The sequence below is a fragment of the Oncorhynchus mykiss genome, chromosome 12 (assembly GCF_057628025.1).
Source record: "Oncorhynchus mykiss isolate SJ-2025 chromosome 12, ASM5762802v1, whole genome shotgun sequence".
In the NCBI taxonomy this organism is placed as follows: domain Eukaryota; kingdom Metazoa; phylum Chordata; class Actinopteri; order Salmoniformes; family Salmonidae; genus Oncorhynchus; species Oncorhynchus mykiss.
In genome coordinates, this window is record NC_143033.1 from 52,840,349 (window position 1) to 52,859,108 (window position 18,760).

General features: G+C 40.9%; 1 protein-coding gene across 2 annotated transcripts in view; it reads left to right on the plus strand.

The window, feature by feature from the left end:
• Nucleotides 1–5,417: 5,417 nt before the first annotated feature.
• Nucleotides 5,418–18,760, plus strand: part of LOC110537754 (gamma-aminobutyric acid receptor subunit alpha-6) — a 38,491-nt gene continuing 25,148 nt past the window's right edge. Inside the window, exons 1-9 of one of the 2 annotated variants that reach the window (XM_021624117.3) lie at nt 5,418–5,820; nt 5,960–6,090; nt 6,548–6,615; nt 7,970–8,190; nt 8,450–8,532; nt 8,630–8,773; nt 9,149–9,301; nt 14,145–14,398; nt 15,824–16,077. In XM_021624117.3, the coding sequence (XP_021479792.1) occupies nt 5,786–5,820; nt 5,960–6,090; nt 6,548–6,615; nt 7,970–8,190; nt 8,450–8,532; nt 8,630–8,773; nt 9,149–9,301; nt 14,145–14,398; nt 15,824–16,077 (1,343 nt within the window). In that variant the 5' untranslated portion in view covers nt 5,418–5,785. The remainder of the gene's footprint in view (nt 5,821–5,959; nt 6,091–6,547; nt 6,616–7,969; nt 8,191–8,449; nt 8,533–8,629; nt 8,774–9,148; nt 9,302–14,144; nt 14,399–15,823; nt 16,078–18,760) is intronic. The other variant, XM_021624118.3, reaches the window with a different exon arrangement.

Consider the following 18,760-nt stretch of genomic DNA (forward strand, 5'->3'; position numbering starts at 1 on the left):
ATCCATATGTGTGGACAGACTGGATTATTTTTGATAAACCTAATGTGGGGAGTTTGCACCTGGTCACAGATCTGTGTATAGACCCCCTGTGGACGTCTGACATGGCCAGGTACCAAAGTGAGATGGCGACGTGGCAGGATGCCGGGGTGGCACATTGAAGCTGTATGGGACTCATATCTTTTGAGGCATAGTTTTTCAAAACCCATCTTTTGGATTATAATTTTGATGTTTGGTGTATATACCTGTAGTACGTACAGTGTGTCATGTATCAAAATTGCAATCACATTGTTTTCCACCACAATGAATGGTTTTTGTGTATTTAACATGCAGTGAAATGATGACTGCACTTACAGTGTTTGAGTAGCCCTTTCTTGCAGTCAATGACCAAAAGCACCCCATTTGGCCTCTTGGGTGGAATGTTATTCATATTTTTCTGAATTTCCAAATTAATATATAATATATATATATATATTTATTTATTTTTGATAATCGGGTGTTTCTATGTCAAACACTTTTTGTTATATTTCAGTCTTCTGTGGTGTGTATATAAAGTGTAATATTGGGAGGCAATCTCAAAATGGAATACATTTTAACTCTCTATATCTGACATGGGACAGGTGTTTTATTTTTTGTTGTTGTTCACGACCATGTGTGTGAGGTATATACTTTTCTTTCAAATTATATCAGTTTAAGACTGCCAAGAATCACTCTGTGTGACCTTGATTTAGCCCTTTGAAGTAAAAGGTTAAATGGAGGATCACAATTAAACGGCCCTAAAAGGTACATTTTAATGATGCCTCTCTTGACAAGATGTTTCGTAAAAGTAGTCTTATAGTGATGAAATAAAAGAGCTTTGCCAATTAAAATAGATAATCAAAGCATAAAAACTCAAAAAGGACACATCTGGTACTCGAAGGACCGATCATAGCTGACTCATTGAACAAAGTCTGATTTCCAAAGCAAGCTGTATTTCAACATGAACTTGATGTTTCTCAGAACTGTTTCTCATGCCAAAAGATACACGGCATAGAGTAGCATATACTGTATATACATTTACGTGCTGTTTCTAAAGTTGTTGTGAAACCATTTGAAGAACTTAAGTTATTGACGTCAAAAGCTTTTGATATCTATAATGTACATGCAATACGTCATAGCTTCTCCAAAATGGAAATTATAACGCCAATCTTTACATTTGTTTATGTTCTTCAGCAGACTTGTGGTTTCCCCACACTGTGACACCAGGTTGCTTTGGCCATGACTATCAACAGTTTCCTTGCCAATGCCAGGAGTGAGCTACGTTTTGAAACTGTAGATAACCAGTAAAAACAGAGACCATCAGCCATCCTCTATGCCTCATTAACTGCCACCAACAGGAGGAGGCGCCACCTGCTGTTTCTCAAGGTCACAGCGCCCTTCACACGACACGACAATGGACACCATCGCCAAATCCGGGGTGAGTGTCTTGGGGTGAGTGTCAGCTTTCAGCCACAGTTGGGAAGAATATCCGAGTGACCTTGCCAAACAGTGCCTTTTGGTGTCTTGGCTTCAAATATGGAGATTCCAACGGAGTAACTGGAGCTCTTCCACCAGCAGACCTCCCACGTGAGACCCTCATGTCAACATCTGCTCCTCACTCCTCCTATCTCTCCTCTTTTGCCCCCTTCTCTGCCCCCTCACAGAAGAGCCCTGCTAGGCTTACCTCAGAGCAACCACTGCCCACCCACACCACCTCTGCAGGCTCTCTGACTTTGACTTGACTCACTGAGTTTCTTTTTTTGTAACAGCGAGCCGTTACCATAGATACTGTATAATAAAGCAGAATTGCCACATCCACTGTTGGCGGTATGTTAAATATAACACAGCACTACAGAATTGCTTCAGATTTTGCTAAGTATTGAACACATTTACTTTATACATTTGGACTAATATGTCATTGAATACAAACTTGGATTAAAAGTAGACATTGATCTCATCGAATTAGAGAAAGGATGTAATCTGGTGTTTACCCAGAGTTGATGTTAATAATTAAAGAGGTTATGCAGTAAACAGGGGATATAATTAGTATTGAAAGAGACTGACACTCAATGACAACAACATGTTCCAGATCAGTTGGCTGTAAAATAGGACATTCACTGGGTCACAAGCTGGTGTCTGTATTTTAGTGGAGGAGGGCCTGCTCCTCAGCCTGATCTTTTACTAGCTTTTTTTTATCATGAAATGCTTTGACTGCCTCTTAGTACACCACAGCATTAGCTAACCTTCTGCTGCTGTCCATGGTGCTGAAGTTTTAAGACCGCCTAACCTAGGTCTGGTAGGATTATGCCACTGTCCATAGAGCTGAAGTTTCAATTGCAGTTGGTTGCCTTACAAGGGTCTATTGGGAGTTGTGTTGCTGACCATGCTGTTGAAATGTACACTACTAAAGTTGGTGGGGTGAATAAAGTTAACTTTCCTTCATTCCATGTCAATGCACAATTATGAACAATAACATTTCATTGCATAAATAATATGTGCTTTTTTTCTGCTGGAGATGCTGAGTATGCCCAGAAGTTGTTGAACTGACCAAAACAAAGTACCAAATGTTCTATGTTCCCAGGCAATTTGGTAAAGGTCTCTTTTACAAAGGTCAGGGAGTTAGAAAAAGGTTTCTATGAAGCAAGTAACTGCAAGGCACTGAGAAAGCTGCTTGATTGAATTATAATACTTGAAAATCAAGAGTTATTTGCGAACACTCAGACGTCGTCAGAGGCTTAATCAAGTTTTAGTTTGTCATCTCTGGAGTGACTTAGTTATGACACAAAATCATGTAAAATATTTTGTATCTTAAAAAATGGAATGGAAAACCCTCACCGTTAATGTGTGTGATATCCTGGCTCAAAATGTCTACAGTGCAGAAATAAACATTGGTGATGAGTGTAGTTAGCCCTCAAGTTACCCCTGTGCAATATGAAGTGCTTTGAGAGCTGTATAATGCACAATGTTAATGTAATCCATTATTATCATTGTTAACATGTACGCAGTTCAACTCTTAAGATTCAAGTGATCTGTTCAACGATCCAGAGATACCTTTAATTCAAACACTGCATATTGAATGTAATGAACCAGAATGAATGCTTCCCAGAGTAGGATATGTTGTATCTGGACAATTAGCAATTAGGCTCCACTTGTGGGCCAAAATGCCTTTCAGCGGCACTATCTTTGACCATTTGGCACTTTATGACATAGATGATGCTCCAAAGAACAGCAAAGCTTAAAAATCACCATATCTATCTCTGCATCAGTGCACTCTGGGACACCATCATGGATTTGTGTGTGTGTGTCAGTCAGGGAGCACACCTCGGCCGCTTCAACAGAGATGTGATGGTCATGGTTCTACCTCTTCTTAATGATCTGTGGTTGAAGCCCCTGCTGTATTGCCTTCTGAACGGACCCCTATTCCCATAATGGATGGCACGGCTCATGTGATGAATAATGCTGTGCCCATTGCACGGTGCTTAAACCTCACTGCCATGGAGGTGGATTAGGGTAATGGCCCTGTGTCATTTCAATGGTGGCATTACATAGCATGCCAAGCAGATTCACACCAGTGAAATCTGAAATAAGCTCCCTTCCTAAAGGGCATCTTGGCTCAGAGCATGGCTTCCATTAATGCTAAATGAATCATATTACACAGTAATGTTTACTATAATGTTAATTCAACCACTGCCCTTGCTACCATCTTTTTTTTTACAGATGTTGTCATCCAGAGCAACTTCCAGTAGTGAGTGCATCATTTTTCCTACCGCCAGCCCACTATGGGACATGAACCCACAACCTTGACATTGGAAGCATCATGCTCTAACAACTGAGCTACACAGAACCGCAATCATTATCACTGCCATCGCAATCAGTGCTTCTGCTGCTATCACCAGGGCTGACCATTTGACCTTCCTAGGGTCAAACTCAGGTCTCCTGCAGGCCACAACACTGTGTTAGCCCGTGGTGTACAAAACATTAGGAACACCTGCTCTTTCCATGACATAGACTGAATCCAGGTGAAGCTGTGTATGATCCCTTATTGATGTCACCTGTTAAATTCACTTCAATCCGTGTAGATGAAGGGGAGGAGACAAGTTAAAGAAGGATTGTTTAGTATTGAGACAATAGAGATATGGATTGTGCATGTGTGCATTTCAGATTGTGAATGGCCATGACAAAGATTTAAGTGCCTTTGAACAGGGTATGGTGGTAGGTGCCAGACGCAATAGTTTGAGTGTGTCAAGAATTGCAACACTGCTGGGTTTTCACGCTTTACAGTTTCTCATGTGCATCAAGAATGGTCCACCACCCAAAGGACATCCAGCCAACTTGACACAACTGTGGGAATCATTGGAGTCAACATGGGCCAGCATCCCTGTGTAATGCTTTTGAAACCTTGCAGTCAATGCCCCGACAAATTGAGGCTGTTCTGAGGGCAAAGGGCGGTGCAACTCAATATTAGGAAGATGTTCCTAATGTTTTGTACACTCAGTGTATATTTTCATGACTATTCCCTTGACCGCCTACATTTAACACATTGTCTATAACGTAGACACAGCATTACCCACTGCACCACATCTTGAAGGAGATGAGGTGGGTGTACACTGTTCAAAGTGCATTTATAACATTATATAACTTACACATTGAGTACAATAACACTATGATTGTGGTATATCATTGCATAAATCATTTATAACACTTTTCATGCTTTTTTTTTTTTAGAAAACATGTATCTCCGTTAGATAAATTATAAATATGGTGAATATGTTATACCCTTAATTTAAAGGATATGTAAAAGTTACAATTAAAAGTGGTCTACCATGTTTTGTACTGACTAACACAGTAGAAGAAAAGCACAAAATATGAATCAAATATTAACAGAAAATCAAAGTAGAGATTGTGGCAGAGAACTTATTTGAACTAAATAGCATATAATATTTGACTGCACAAAGCACTTTGCTCTCACATTTGTTTTTGCGCTGTATGAAATATTCCCCTATTCCCTATTTGAAATGAGATCCGTTGTTACTGTACTGGTCAGAATCAATGTGTCCATACAACTATGATTCTATCTAAGTGGTATAACACAATTAATACTTTTTTTTTTAAACAGTCAAATTTGAAATTTGGACAACGTCACTCCAGGTGAGCAAGAGTTGAGTGAGCCAGCAAACCTCCTACTCCTGCCTTGCCACCACCACCACCACCACCATCCTAGACTTTTCTGCTTTATTTGTGTTTGTTAACACATGCTGACATGCAGAAGATTTGAACAATCATAAACAGACTGAAAAGCTGTTTGACATGTCCAAGGTCGACAGGCAATGAGTATTGATGCTTTATCTCCTCAACTTTGTTATGAATTAACATCTGTAGAATGCTCTCCACCACAAACATTTAAACCATCTCTGGTGTAATCTCTTGCAGCAGGACATTTGAGCCTTTTCCAAATCTCCAAACCGGTCCTTGCTAATTCCCCGCCAAAACTATCAGTTGATTTCTTCCTTCTAATGTCCCATAATGCCTTATTCGATTATTTTCAATGCCCTCCGTCCCTGCTCTTCAGTCTCTTAAAACTCTTTAGTTTTTCAACTGAGCGAGTCAGATGAGGCGCAACCGCACTGGAGAAGAAGAGCAGGACTGGCGCAAATGCCCTCGCTTTTTACACTAAACCGTGTGATCGGTGTTTTATAATGGTTTTAAATGATGGAATATGCAAATTATAACAGTTGACCAGGGCTTTTAGGCTGTGAAGTGTTTATGAGGCATGGCTTTCGTTTTCACTTTCTTTTTCCTGTCCTGGTGAGTACAAGTAACTATTCTTCTCCGACTTTACGCATGTTAGGATGTTGATCGATGTAAATTATGCAACTTTGGTGCAGTAACAAGTTGCACCGAGTAGAATAAGGCGACAGATAATGAAGATGTACTTTGTTTACAGTGTGAGCAATGTTTGGGGAAATAATCCGAAATCGACCGAGATTGATGGGAATATCTATTTGGATAACATTACGCGTATATTGGATAGATTACTAGATGGATATGACAACAGACTGCGACCTGGATTTGGAGGTACAGTAATGCATATTTTAGAATTCTAACAGGTTGTTTTTAAAGGTGTTAAATTCCAGTCTTCTCACTCAATAGATAAAGTTGTACTTTCCACTGTGCTTAGGCACTTATGTTCCGGATATACCCTAATTCTTGGTCACTATCCGATCGTTGGAAGCTGCTTTTGGTGCACTTACTATAACTCAAATGTGTGCCCTCGAGTGTCCAGACAATTTATTTACCCACTTAGGGTGTCTTTCTCACATAGGGCCAATCCTACTAAGGGATGTTATTGTGCTGACTTGTGAGATATCCAACACTTCCACAGGTCTAGTAAATGTAAACTGGCAATGGGATATCATTAACAATAACAGCGTTTTTATCTTGTCGATATCTTACGTGCTTCCTTTTGTTTTTAGATTGAAGAGTTATGTTTATTTGGCTTTGTCTTATGCCAAACCAACACTTATCTTTGTAGGTCCAGTTACCGAGGTCAAAACAGACATCTTTGTAACCAGCTTTGGTCCAGTGTCAGATGTTGAGATGGTATGTGGCCGCAGTACTACTTTATCCAGTCCATTTCTATAACACAAGACTCCAGAGTAATGGCAATTTATGGATATTTTAATACACACTTGTGTTATTGCAGACAGATAATTGCTTGTTGCTCTCAGTGCTAGAATGTCCCTCCACAGTCTCAAGTCATGTTCCTACCAGCCATATTATTCTGGCATTTGGGCAGAATGTCATTAGTGCAGCTTAGGGATTTTAATCTGGTTGACAATCTCTGCCAGTGAGGGTCCCGAGCCTGCTGATCGTTTTATTTCCTTTACCCACTATACCATGTGATACATTAGTAGCCATCCTACAGGCAGTATAGATAAGACCCTTCAGAGCAGTAAAGCCATCCATTTTGTCAAAAAGCATTCCCAGATTGAAAAAGCCATATCCATGGTTACCGTTTGGATCTTCAGTCATTTGTTTTCATGTAGAGGAGTTGAGAAATATGGATATGCACAGTAATTAAACAGATCACAAACAACACAGAGGGGATACTTTACATTATGACTCCCCCCCCCCCCCCCCCCCCCCCCATAAAAAAAACCACTATATATCCATTTTCTGAAATGTTGGTAAATTAACTTTTATTGTTTAAAGAACTTATGAAAGAGATTGGTTTTTGTTTTTCCACTATCTAATCATGGCATGGGGTTGTTCAATGACAGACATGTATTTGTTTAAAATCTATCACTTGATGGTTTCATTTCAGAGACAAATAATCGTAGTTTTTTGCAAAACGCTATATATATCTGCCTCACTCTCAGATAAATAAGTAGTACTGCTAGGTTTTACACGGTCAAATGTAACAAACAACTACATTTTGAATAAAGAACTGTACAAATCATAGATTTATATAAAATTAATCAATGCTGTAATATGAGATCTGTATGTAATACAGTACATATGACATTTTAGTCATTTAGCAGATGCTCTTATAAAAGTGACTAGTCCATTCATCTTAAGATAGATACAGTAGGTGAATACATATCACAGTCAAATATGCTGTATATGAACATCCCATTCTAGCTAAACAATGGATATATAGCGTTTGCAAAAAATGCTAATTTTAATGCACACCTCAAATCTATGAAATAAAAATCTGAGAACAGTCATATTTAAACACACAAAGGTATCCATAAGCAATCCTTTCTGGAGAAAAAAACGCAAATGTGAAAAATATACTCCTCATTTGCATAAATGAAATAAGTTGACTTATTACTGGCAATTTGCTAAAAAAAATCAAATGAGGTCACTGATATGCTGTACATACTGTACAGTATATGCCCTCACTTGCATACGAATTGATTGCTGATTTGAGTTCCACACCACCATGTTGTAGGAGTACACCATGGACGTATTTTTCCGTCAAACGTGGATTGACGAGAGGTTGAAATTCGAGGGCCCCATCGAGATTCTGCGGCTCAACAACCTCATGGTCAGCAAGATCTGGACGCCAGACACATTCTTCCGGAATGGCAAGAGGTCCATCTCTCACAACATGACCACTCCCAACAAGCTGTTCCGCATCATGCAGAACGGAACTATCCTCTACACCATGAGGTACTAATGAGTCACACAGCCATCCAGGTCCAGGATAGACCTACGTAGTACTCTGTGTTCATTAGAACACATGGGTATGGTTGAGCTGTCTGTGCAATATACGCATACTTAACCAGGCGCATTTCTATGAGTATTGCTTTGTTTTGAAAATATGATACTACCCCACTGTATGCTGGTGTGATTTAGTTATATATGATCATAGGTGAGCGTTACTACTGTACATACAGTGTGTCCAATACTCTTTGCCATTCCATTGCAGATTGACTATAAATGCGGAGTGTCCCATGCGACTGATGAACTTCCCCATGGACGGCCATGCCTGTCCTCTCAAGTTTGGTAGTTGTGAGTTGTCTTGATAAGCCTTAGTCAGACAGATGGTTCCACCATAAGAGCTGGTGATCACATACTGACTACAGAATCGTTTATTTCTGCTGTCCAGATGCCTACCCCATGAGTGAAATTGTGTACACATGGAAAAAAGGACCACTGTTCTCTGTGGAAGTACCAGAGGAGTCCTCCAGCTTGCTACAGTACGATCTAATAGGACAGACAGTGTCCAGTGAGAGGTTAAAATCCAACACAGGTAAGAATGTGTTCATTCACTCTATGCTTAAGTAATGCTTACAGAAATAGGCCTAAAAAGATAACTATGCTAACTAACTGTCTGCATCCTGTATGCATATGGCTTTGCAGGATTCCAATCTAAAGACATTAGTACATTCTAAATGGAATTTTCCTCTGAATCTTTGCTTTTTGTGGTACACATTCAATGTGGGGTATTTGACAGGTGCTACTGTATGCACGTACTGTATGCATGATGTCTCCCCCCGTGATGCTCACTGTCTGATCTGTTGTCTGTAACACAAATCAGTATTGTGCCCAGTGAATTTCTGATTTAACAATGTTGCCTGTTAGAAACTCTGCGCCACAGACATAAATTCCATTTGTTTCCTGACAGGTGAATATGTAATCATGACTGTTCACTTCCACCTGCAAAGGAAGATGGGCTTCTTCTTGATTCAGACATACATTCCCTGTATCATGACGGTGATCCTGGCTCAGGTCTCTTTTTGGATCAATAAGGAATCTGTTCCTGCTCGAACTGTATTTGGTAGGCCTCCTCCTGATCTCCACCTTTACTCCCTCCATGTCTCCACTGGGTTGTCCACCATGCTTACATGTTGCAAGGTTACCCCTGAAGGTTCCATTATAAGTTGGAGTTCCTTTGGAGTTACACAATAGAGCCACTTTAACATAACAAAAGAACAAAGGTGGATTATACCAATTCACCACTCATTACATGATCCATTCTGTATCCTTTTATGTAGATTAGGTGAGGATATAGTATTTTAATGTTCTTTCTTGGCAGAACTTGGTAATGGTCTGCATTCTATGGAGTGCTTCACTTAGTGGAGTGGTGCTAGAGATAAAAGGCAGCACAGTCACATGGTAGCTCTCAGACCTTCTACCTCATTATATTTATTTCCTCCAAAGTGGTGGAGCTGAATTAATAGTAAATAACTCCTACTTTGAAATCAGTCATACCGAGAAGGTTTGGGGGGGGGGGGGGGGGGGGTGATGCTGTTTACTTGGACTCGTTCCGAGGACTTGCAGATTCCGCTTGTTCCCATTACATCATGCGACACTTGTTTCAGCCTCTAGCCTCGGGAGCATGGAGCTCCTAAGTTTAATTTGCCATCCTTTCGATTTTCAATTTGAATATCCTCAGTTACGTTTTCGCGAGCAAGGAGTAGTGGCTACTGGCCTTTGTAGATTATGGCTCTCTTTGGAAGCTCGTCAGCATTTTTGAAAATCCCACACAGAAGTGAAAGATACCAATCATTAGTACGTGTTCAAGTTGGGCCCCACGTGAAACGCACATATGCGGAAAGTCATTAACCTCCCACATCCCACTGCTTTCATTTCACACAGTTGCGGGGGAGCGCTGTGAAGATATTGGAGTGTTTTTAGTGTGAACATGGTGTGTCCTTTAGGAGGCTGTTGCATAAACATATTGGATTTTCCCCAAACCCAAGAATGACAGGCTTTATCTTCACGGTTTACACTGTTTGTTTTTGCGTTCCAAAATGCTACGATTAAGAGACTGTAAATTGCTTCTGTAAATCCAATGTATTTGAATGCTTTGGTGACACAACAACATGACAACCGTAATATGGGGCACAGCAAGAAGCCACACAAAAGAAAATGCTGGGTTGTTTGGATGACCCAACTGCTGGGTTGCTGGGTATTGGGTCACTTAGTTGGGTTGTTTTCTATAAAAAGAGCAAGGTTGGGTTGTTGATGATATGTGGTATTGAGATATGACCCAGTGGGTCAGATCAGAAGACTGGAGGTGTGGCTTAGCAGTGGTGTGACTTTCAGGAAGTTATTTTGGGCTACCCGTGAGACTAAATGTCATTCCGGTTCATCTGTTCTGTTTTATTGTCATCAAATGTTAAGGTTGAAGACTGACACGTTTGTAGCTTTAATGAGGCTTACACAAGTGTTCCTTAAGAGCCTATGGATTACATTAAAAAGACCCAGCTGCTGGGTCAACCCAGCATGAAAGTGAATAAAAACCCAAATTATGCTTAAATTAACCCATGTTGGGTAATCCAAACAACCCGAATGGCTGGGTCACAATAACTCAACGTGTGTTCTGTCCAATATTTACTCAGCGCTGGGTTACCAAATAACCAAAATTGGGTTGATTTAAACCCAGCATTTTTGTTTGAGTGCAGTAGCTAAATAGGTTGTAGTAATGCACTGACAGGTGCAGAATGAGAAAGAGAGATAGAGAGCTATGCAGAAGCACTCCATCAGGACTAAAGCACACGAGCCATTGTTGTTGTGACTCTGGAAGAGCTGAAAGTCCCCCGAGCTGAAGTCTCACAGACTTAATTGAGTGGGCCTAATTTGTACCTTGCTTTTAGCCTTTAAAAGCGCACGGATGCCTCAGGCTCCTCATTTCTTTCTCCTTCATTTTCTTCCTCCTCCTCTTCTTCCCTCTTTCTCTGGCCTCTCAGCTTTTTTTTTACTGACACGATTTCTCCCATATCCCTCTTCCTCAGTGTGATCATTACCAAGTGCATGAATTTGACAGGCAGTGTTGGCCATTGGTGGGTTTTTTATAGAGAGTTGGTACTGTAGCTAACTTTATCAAGAGTTCTGTACTGGCTTTCAGCGCTGAAGCAGTGCTTAAATGCAGTGAAACATGATTACATCCACTTAAATGCTCTCTACATGTCCCCCCCCCCCCCCCCCCCCCCCCGAGCAAATGAACTGTGTAAATATGTCATTGTTAAGAGCATAGCAGGGCAGTGGCCAATGGACCTTTTTTTGTTGTTGACAGTTTTAGCTTAATGAAAACAATCTCTGCTAAATTATAGCTGTACCCTGTTAATGGACCAGTATAGAGCATGTCCCTTATGTGAATTAATAATGACTTGACTCGATAGTGTGAGGTCAGCGATTCAAACTCACTTTGAATAAATGTGATGAGATTTATTACCATGGACACATATTGTATCCACGGATCTGTTTGTATTTGTGAATCTCCACAGTGTTATTCCTCGCTCAGATATCTGTTGCCATGTTAAATGCAACGGATTGAGGCACAACTGCTTTGCCTGTTTGTTGCTATTGTTGTTGTCAACAAGATCCAATTTGTGAATAGAAATAAATGCAGCCAATCAATTTCCATAGTAGCCCTGCCTCAGATGAGGTGCCTGGCCATAATATTATTTAACACTCTCAATCAATGGCAACTTATTTGTACTCCCTTGAAACGTAACTTGCAGTGAACCACTAGAAATAAGCAACTCCATTCTGACAAAGGTTGTACAGATTGAAATTCGCAATCAATTTATTTTGATATACAGGTTAAGTAGTTCATTAAAACTTTGGTATTCTATGAATATGTTCAGTCTCTTCCCAATGTTATGAGGAGACAAGAGGGTGAATTCCTGCAAGTCTAGATAGTCCTGTCAGTGAAGTCACTTGGCATTCCAATGAACCTTATCCAATACCAGTAGAAAGTATTTCAGAAGACATTTATGCGTACTGTATAGCACAGTAAATTGCTTCATATAATCTGTGGACAGGACAGCCTTTCTACACTCTCTTCATTATCCAGGATTGGGACTGCTATTGCTCCTTTTCCCTGTAAACTTGTTCCATGTAAGCCTTCATCAATTCATCTGTGTCCCATCCTTCTCATCATCATTACTCTCCTGCTCCTCCAGGCCTGCTTTGCAGCTCAGTCATCCATTGTCTCCCTGAGATGAAACTACACTACCCCGGCATCTCATTCCAACCCGCATCCGATTGATCACCATGTGTCTAACTCTAACCCAAGGAAGTTGTGCTGCTCTGGAACTATCATCATCATCACTAAAAACAGGCCATCCCATGAACAGTAAACACTGTGGCTGGTATGACAAACTTCATCCACCCCAACCCTCCTCTGCTTTTAGAGCGACGTAAGAAATACCCTGCTGTGATTTCAAATGGATTTGCGTCCAAGACATAACCGGAATGCTACAAGTTGACCCAAATGAAAGTTGACCTCATTTATATGGACAAATAGCAAGTCATCTATTGATCGTGAGAATCAGCAACCAGAAACATGGCTTAGTTTCCTCAGCTTAAGCTTAGTGTTACCATAGTTGCGTGCCCTAATCGAGTCCTGTGATACCATGTTTCCAAAGAGCAGGCCTAAATGACCTGACTTAAAGTTGATTTAGGCATGCTGTTACCGTAGGAACATACTGCATTACCACAGGCCCTACCACTCCTGTGTTTGCACGCAATGATGTTAAGGCTAAGCTGTGGGTGAGTAAACTAAGCCATGTTTTTGGTTGCTGCCTCTCAGGATCAATAGATCATGCTGAGAGTACACAGTGTTACTTTGAAAACCCTACCGTTGGTGAATTTGTTATCTTGTATGACTCTCGCTATTGGTGAAGTGAATACATTTGACATAATGGGTGAACTATTGATTTTCTTAAAGTAAGAAAGATTGGACTTTTTTACATTTCGCTGGCCACTTGTTTACTCAAGTCTCCAGGCTGAATATTTCATAGCGCTACAGGTAATATTACTTATCAATAATACCAGAGCGCATTGGTATCTGAGACGTAAACATTATAATCAATATACTGTATATAATGTCTACGTCTCAGATACCAATGCGCACAATTGTGACCCTCCATCCAAAGGACAGTAAAGACTAAGTGCACTGTTTAGCATTGAATTTGGACACAAATGTATTTCTGAATGTAGGAGCAAGGTTAGTGGTTGAGTAGTGTGAACTTGTGTGAAAATGAGGCTAGAGATTAAACATCATGCACACAAATTCACCCTCTGGCGAAGTAGGGCATCAATTACCATCTAAATTATGAATGGGCTCTGAGGATTTTATGCACTGTAATGCAATGCTAATCTTCATTTTGTAGGTTGCTATTGATGAAGTTACAGTATCTTCAGTTATTATTAACGAGACAGCCTAATCTGATGAACTCGAGACACTATTTTTGCTCAAAATGTTCAGTAATGTTAGATCAGTGTCATGAGAATTACGGCAGAAATAATTTCATTCTCTGAAAATATATGATAAGATTTGATCTATTGGGTTCATAGAAATAACCATTTTCAGGCCAAATGACATGCTTGAATAGACTCAACCATTTCCCCTTAAGCTATTTCATTGCATGTAAGCTCATGTGTGTTCACATTAAACTTCTTTAATGCAAACCACTGGATGGTTGCTTGTCAGACCCTCCAACCCCCTTCACTCCACTCCTTGCCCTGAAATCACCACTCAACAAGATGATTGGCCTGGTACCCTGGAAGCCCAGCCAGTCAACCCTGGGGCTCTGGGAGATAGACAACCAAATGTATCCTCGATCCAGTATCTCTGTCTAAAATCTCTCTATGTGCCCTGTGTATCCCAGGCATTACCACTGTGCTAACCATGACCACACTCAGCATCAGCGCCCGCCACTCTCTGCCCAAAGTTTCCTACGCCACGGCCATGGACTGGTTTATTGCCGTATGTTTCGCCTTCGTTTTCTCAGCCCTTATCGAGTTTGCAGCAGTCAACTACTTCTCCACGCTGCAGGCCAACCGGGAGCTCCGCAAGGTGGCTGCCATCAAGGCAGCCCAGGAGGCTGCAGAGGCCGGGAGGAGTGACGGGGAGTCCTCTTCGGTAATCCACCCCCCCTTCTCCCTCCTTCCCTCCTCGTTTTACACTCCTCCCTCCCTTTCCATTTCCTCCCATTCTCTATGTCCCTCTCAACCCCCGCTCCTAGTCTATGATAACAAGAGCGTTTGACGAGAAGAGACAGCCAGTGGCTTCATGAACGCGGTTGCTGCAGATTATGTAAGAGGGATAGATTAAGGGAATATCCAGGCAGATCATTACAGGCTCACAAGAAACCTTCATGCTGGAGGGGAAAGGCAAGCCCAATGCTTTGTGCTTCTGTGGGAGAGATACTATTATTAGGTGACTGCACCAAATACATGAAGGCCTACATGTAGGTTTTTCACATAACAAAATGACTAAATAGTCAAACTGAGAGGAGCTCCATCTGTCACCATTTTGAATTGCTATCTCTTTAAATTATTCTAAAAGGCAGCCAAATCTAAATGACCTGGATAAGATGTTGACTGTTTATGACTGGTTTACTGGTTGTTGACTGGATAAGACGTTGACTGGTTTTTGACTGGATAAGATATTGACTGAGTCTACCAGCTCTTCCTTGTTTATATTATACACTGATTTAGATGTGTGTCAGCATGCTAACACTCCATTTGTTCACCTGATTTTGACAGGACACTTGTGATGACTTCCACACAAGCCAAATTGATAGAATAAGCTGTGTATTATGTTGCACTATTAATCCTGCATTTTTCATCCCATGAAAACAAGACAATGTCACGCAGTATTTACATTTCATGAGGTATTCCGTCAAGCTCTAGCGATATTAATTCAGTATGCAAAACAATGTTATATAGTATATCTACTGTATAAGAATTTGCTCTGATCATTGTGGGATTTGAGCCTGAGAGCCAGCAGAGAATTCAAGCCTGTTGTCATTTCAGAAATAGCTGCAATATTAAAGCAGTGCGAGCCGCATGATCCCTGCCTGATTTCTCACCTCCGTTGGACTCGCACAGCATCCAGCAGCTGACATTTGCAGCTCCAACCTGCTCTGTGATGGAAGCCAGTTAAACCCGTGCCAGAGCCCCCACTCTACCCCACACCACCCCTCACAACCCTGCCTCAGTCCCTGCTCCCCACTCCACACCGCACAACTGTGCCTCAGTCCCTGCTCCATTCACTCTGCAGCACCACAGTAGCCAAATACTATTAAATACCAAATGTTGTATTGATGAATGAATCAATGACAATATCTTTTATGACTTTGTGCACATGGCATACACTGCCGGGTTGCTATAGGAAATGGATTCAATTAAAACTGCGTTATGCCAACAACAACAAAAAACAATTGATTTCCTATTTTAATCTTAATTGCCAATGTCTTACTGATGTGCTGGTCATAGATTTACTGTGCAGACCTGTTCTTTCACTCACCCCTTCCACCCACCTTTGTGTTTGTGCGCCGTACAGGACGCCAGCAGTGTGCTGAAGAAGAGGATGAACTCTACGCCTCACTTTGAGAGGCCAGCGGAGGTGTTCCCTAACCCCCCAGTGAATGCCCAGGCCTTCCTCCAGCAAGGCTCAGCCGTGCCGTCCAACAACTTACTGACAGGCACCAGCATCATAGACAAGTACTCACGCATCCTCTTCCCTCTGTCGTTCGGGGCCTTCAACCTAGTCTACTGGATCGTCTATCTTACCAAGGACACCATGGAGATGACAAGGTAGAGGCGATACGTTTTCTAGTGGCTACTGTAAATGTTTGGAAGCTTGCTGCAAATGACGGGAAAAAAAGACAGTGTGGAGCAATTTCATGTAGACGGTATGTTCAGGTAGGCCAATTTGATGTACAGTAGAATCAATTATAGCAGGATGACCAGTAGCTAGTCATATTAGCTGTTCTGGAGCCCTCTCATTGTGAAATGCATGTGGAATCCATGTGCTAATAGTTTCAGTTTTATATCATATTATTGGAACTGGTGAAGGACCACTGTTAAAATGTCCTATTATATTATATAAAAATAAGAGAAGCCAGGAAGACAGGGCCACATGATGAAGAGGGATAATGGAATTACGCTGACTTTTCCCTTTAGCATGTATCCTAAACAAAAACCACTGATTACAAAGTTTAACAAACCACTCAAATCTATGCATAAGAACTACTTTTAACAATTTACACAGAACATTTCACAAAACACATTTACTGGAAGAACTGTGCAGATGCTATGTTTTGGTAAGAGAATTATAGTAAAATGTGTGACCACGTTTCCCGAAAACTCTTAAATATCTGCTTCAAATTAAGATTCAAAGATGTCAAATTTGCATTATTTAAGATAAAATATTCGGTGGCCTCCCGAGTGGTGCAGTGGTCTAGGGCACTGTTCGTAGTGCTAACTGTGCCACTAGAGCCTCTGGGTTCGAGTCCAGGCACGGCTAGCCGCGATTGGGAGACCTATGGGGCGGTGCACAATTGGCCCAGCGTCGTCCGGGTTAGGGGAGGGCACACATCACACACTAGTGACTCCTGTGGCGGGCCAGGCGCAGTGCACGCTGACACGCTCGCCAGGTGTAGGGACCGTTCGACACGTTGGTGCGGCTGGCTTCCGGGTTAAGTGGGCATTGTGTCAAGAAGCAGTGCGTCTTGTTTGCGTTGTGTTTCGGAGGATGCACAGCTCTCAACCTTTGCCTCTCCCGAGTCCGTACTGGAGTTGCAGCGATGAGACAAGACTGTAACTACCAACATGATACAATCAAAATTGGGGAGAAAAAGGGGTAAAAAAAATAAAAATAAATAAATGGTTAGGCTTGGGCAAAAGACTCACTGGCACGAAAATAGGAATGGATGATCAGTTTCCGAAGGAATGTTCCAGAAGGGCACAAAATTCTGTATCCACTCTTCAAGGTGAATAAACTTAAAGGGAAACGTGTAGCTCTCGTCAGGGGTGCAATTTTGCTTTTAGAATAAAGAAAAATATATACTGTATATACACCACCTCAAGATTGGGGTCACTTAGAAATGTCCTTGTTTTTGAAAGAAAAGCAAAAAAAAATGTCCATTAAAATAACATCTAATTGATCAGAAATACAGTGTAGATATTTACAACATTAACAATGACTATTATAGCTGGAAACAGCTGATTTTTGATGGAATATCTACATAGGCGTAATGGGGTCCATGATTAGCTAATCCAAGTTTATCATTTTAAAAGGCTAGTTGATCATTAGACAACCCTTTTGCAATTATGTTAGCACAGCTGAAACTGTTGTTCTGATTAAAGAAGCAATACAACTGGCCTTCTTTAGACTAGTTGAGTATCTGGAGCATAAGCATTTGTGGGTTCCAGAAACAAATCACTTTCTTCTGAAACTCGTCAGTCTATTCTTGTTCTGAGAAATTAAGGCTATTCCATGGGAGAAATTGTCAAGAAACAGAAGATCTCGTACAACGCTGTGTACTACTCCCTTCACAGAACAGCACAAACTGTCTCTAACCAGAATAGAATGAGGAGTGGGAGGCCACGGCGCACATTTGAGCAAGAGAACAAGTACATTAGAGTGTCTAGTTTGAGAAACAGACGCCTCACAAGTCCTCAACTGACAGATTCATTAAATAGTACCCGCAAAACACCAGTGTCAACTTCAACAGTGAAGAGGCGACTCCGGGATGCTGTCCTTCTAGGCAGAGTTCCTCTATCCAGTGTCTGTGCTCTTTTGCCAATCTTAATCTTTTCTTTTTATTGGCCAGTCTGAGATATGGCTTTTTCTTTGCAACTTTTACCAAGACACACCTGTTAATTGAAATGCATTCCAGGTGACTACATCATGAAGCTGGTTGTGAGAATGCCAAGAGTGTGCAAAGCTGTCATCAAGGCAAAGGGTGGCTACTTTGAAGAATCTCAAATGTAAAATATATTTTGATTTGTTTAACACTTTTTTGGTTGCTACATGATTCCATTTTTGTTATTTCATAGTTTTGATGTATTCACTATTATTCTACAATGTAGAACATAGTAAAATAAATAAAAACCCTTGACTAAGTAGGTGTGTCCAAACTTTTGGTTGGTACTGTGTGCCAAATCATTTTTGATTCACATTCTCATAGATAATATACATACTTTTTCTAACCTTTCTGGATTACAACCAAATAACAATCAGTGTACTATATTACATATTGAATCACTAAAATATACAACTTTTACATTACTGCGTAGTTTACCAATAAAATGGTCTGACGGTGAAGTGGACATACCCAGGGTGTTCATATCCCAAAATAAATAAATGATCTCACTGCAGTGCATTTTAAAAGAAAGTTGGCAAAAAAAGAGTTAAGATCTTGCTACCGTGGAAAGGAAAATACCTGTCTATTTGTGGAATAATCACTCTGATTATTTTATTTACATTTTGTTT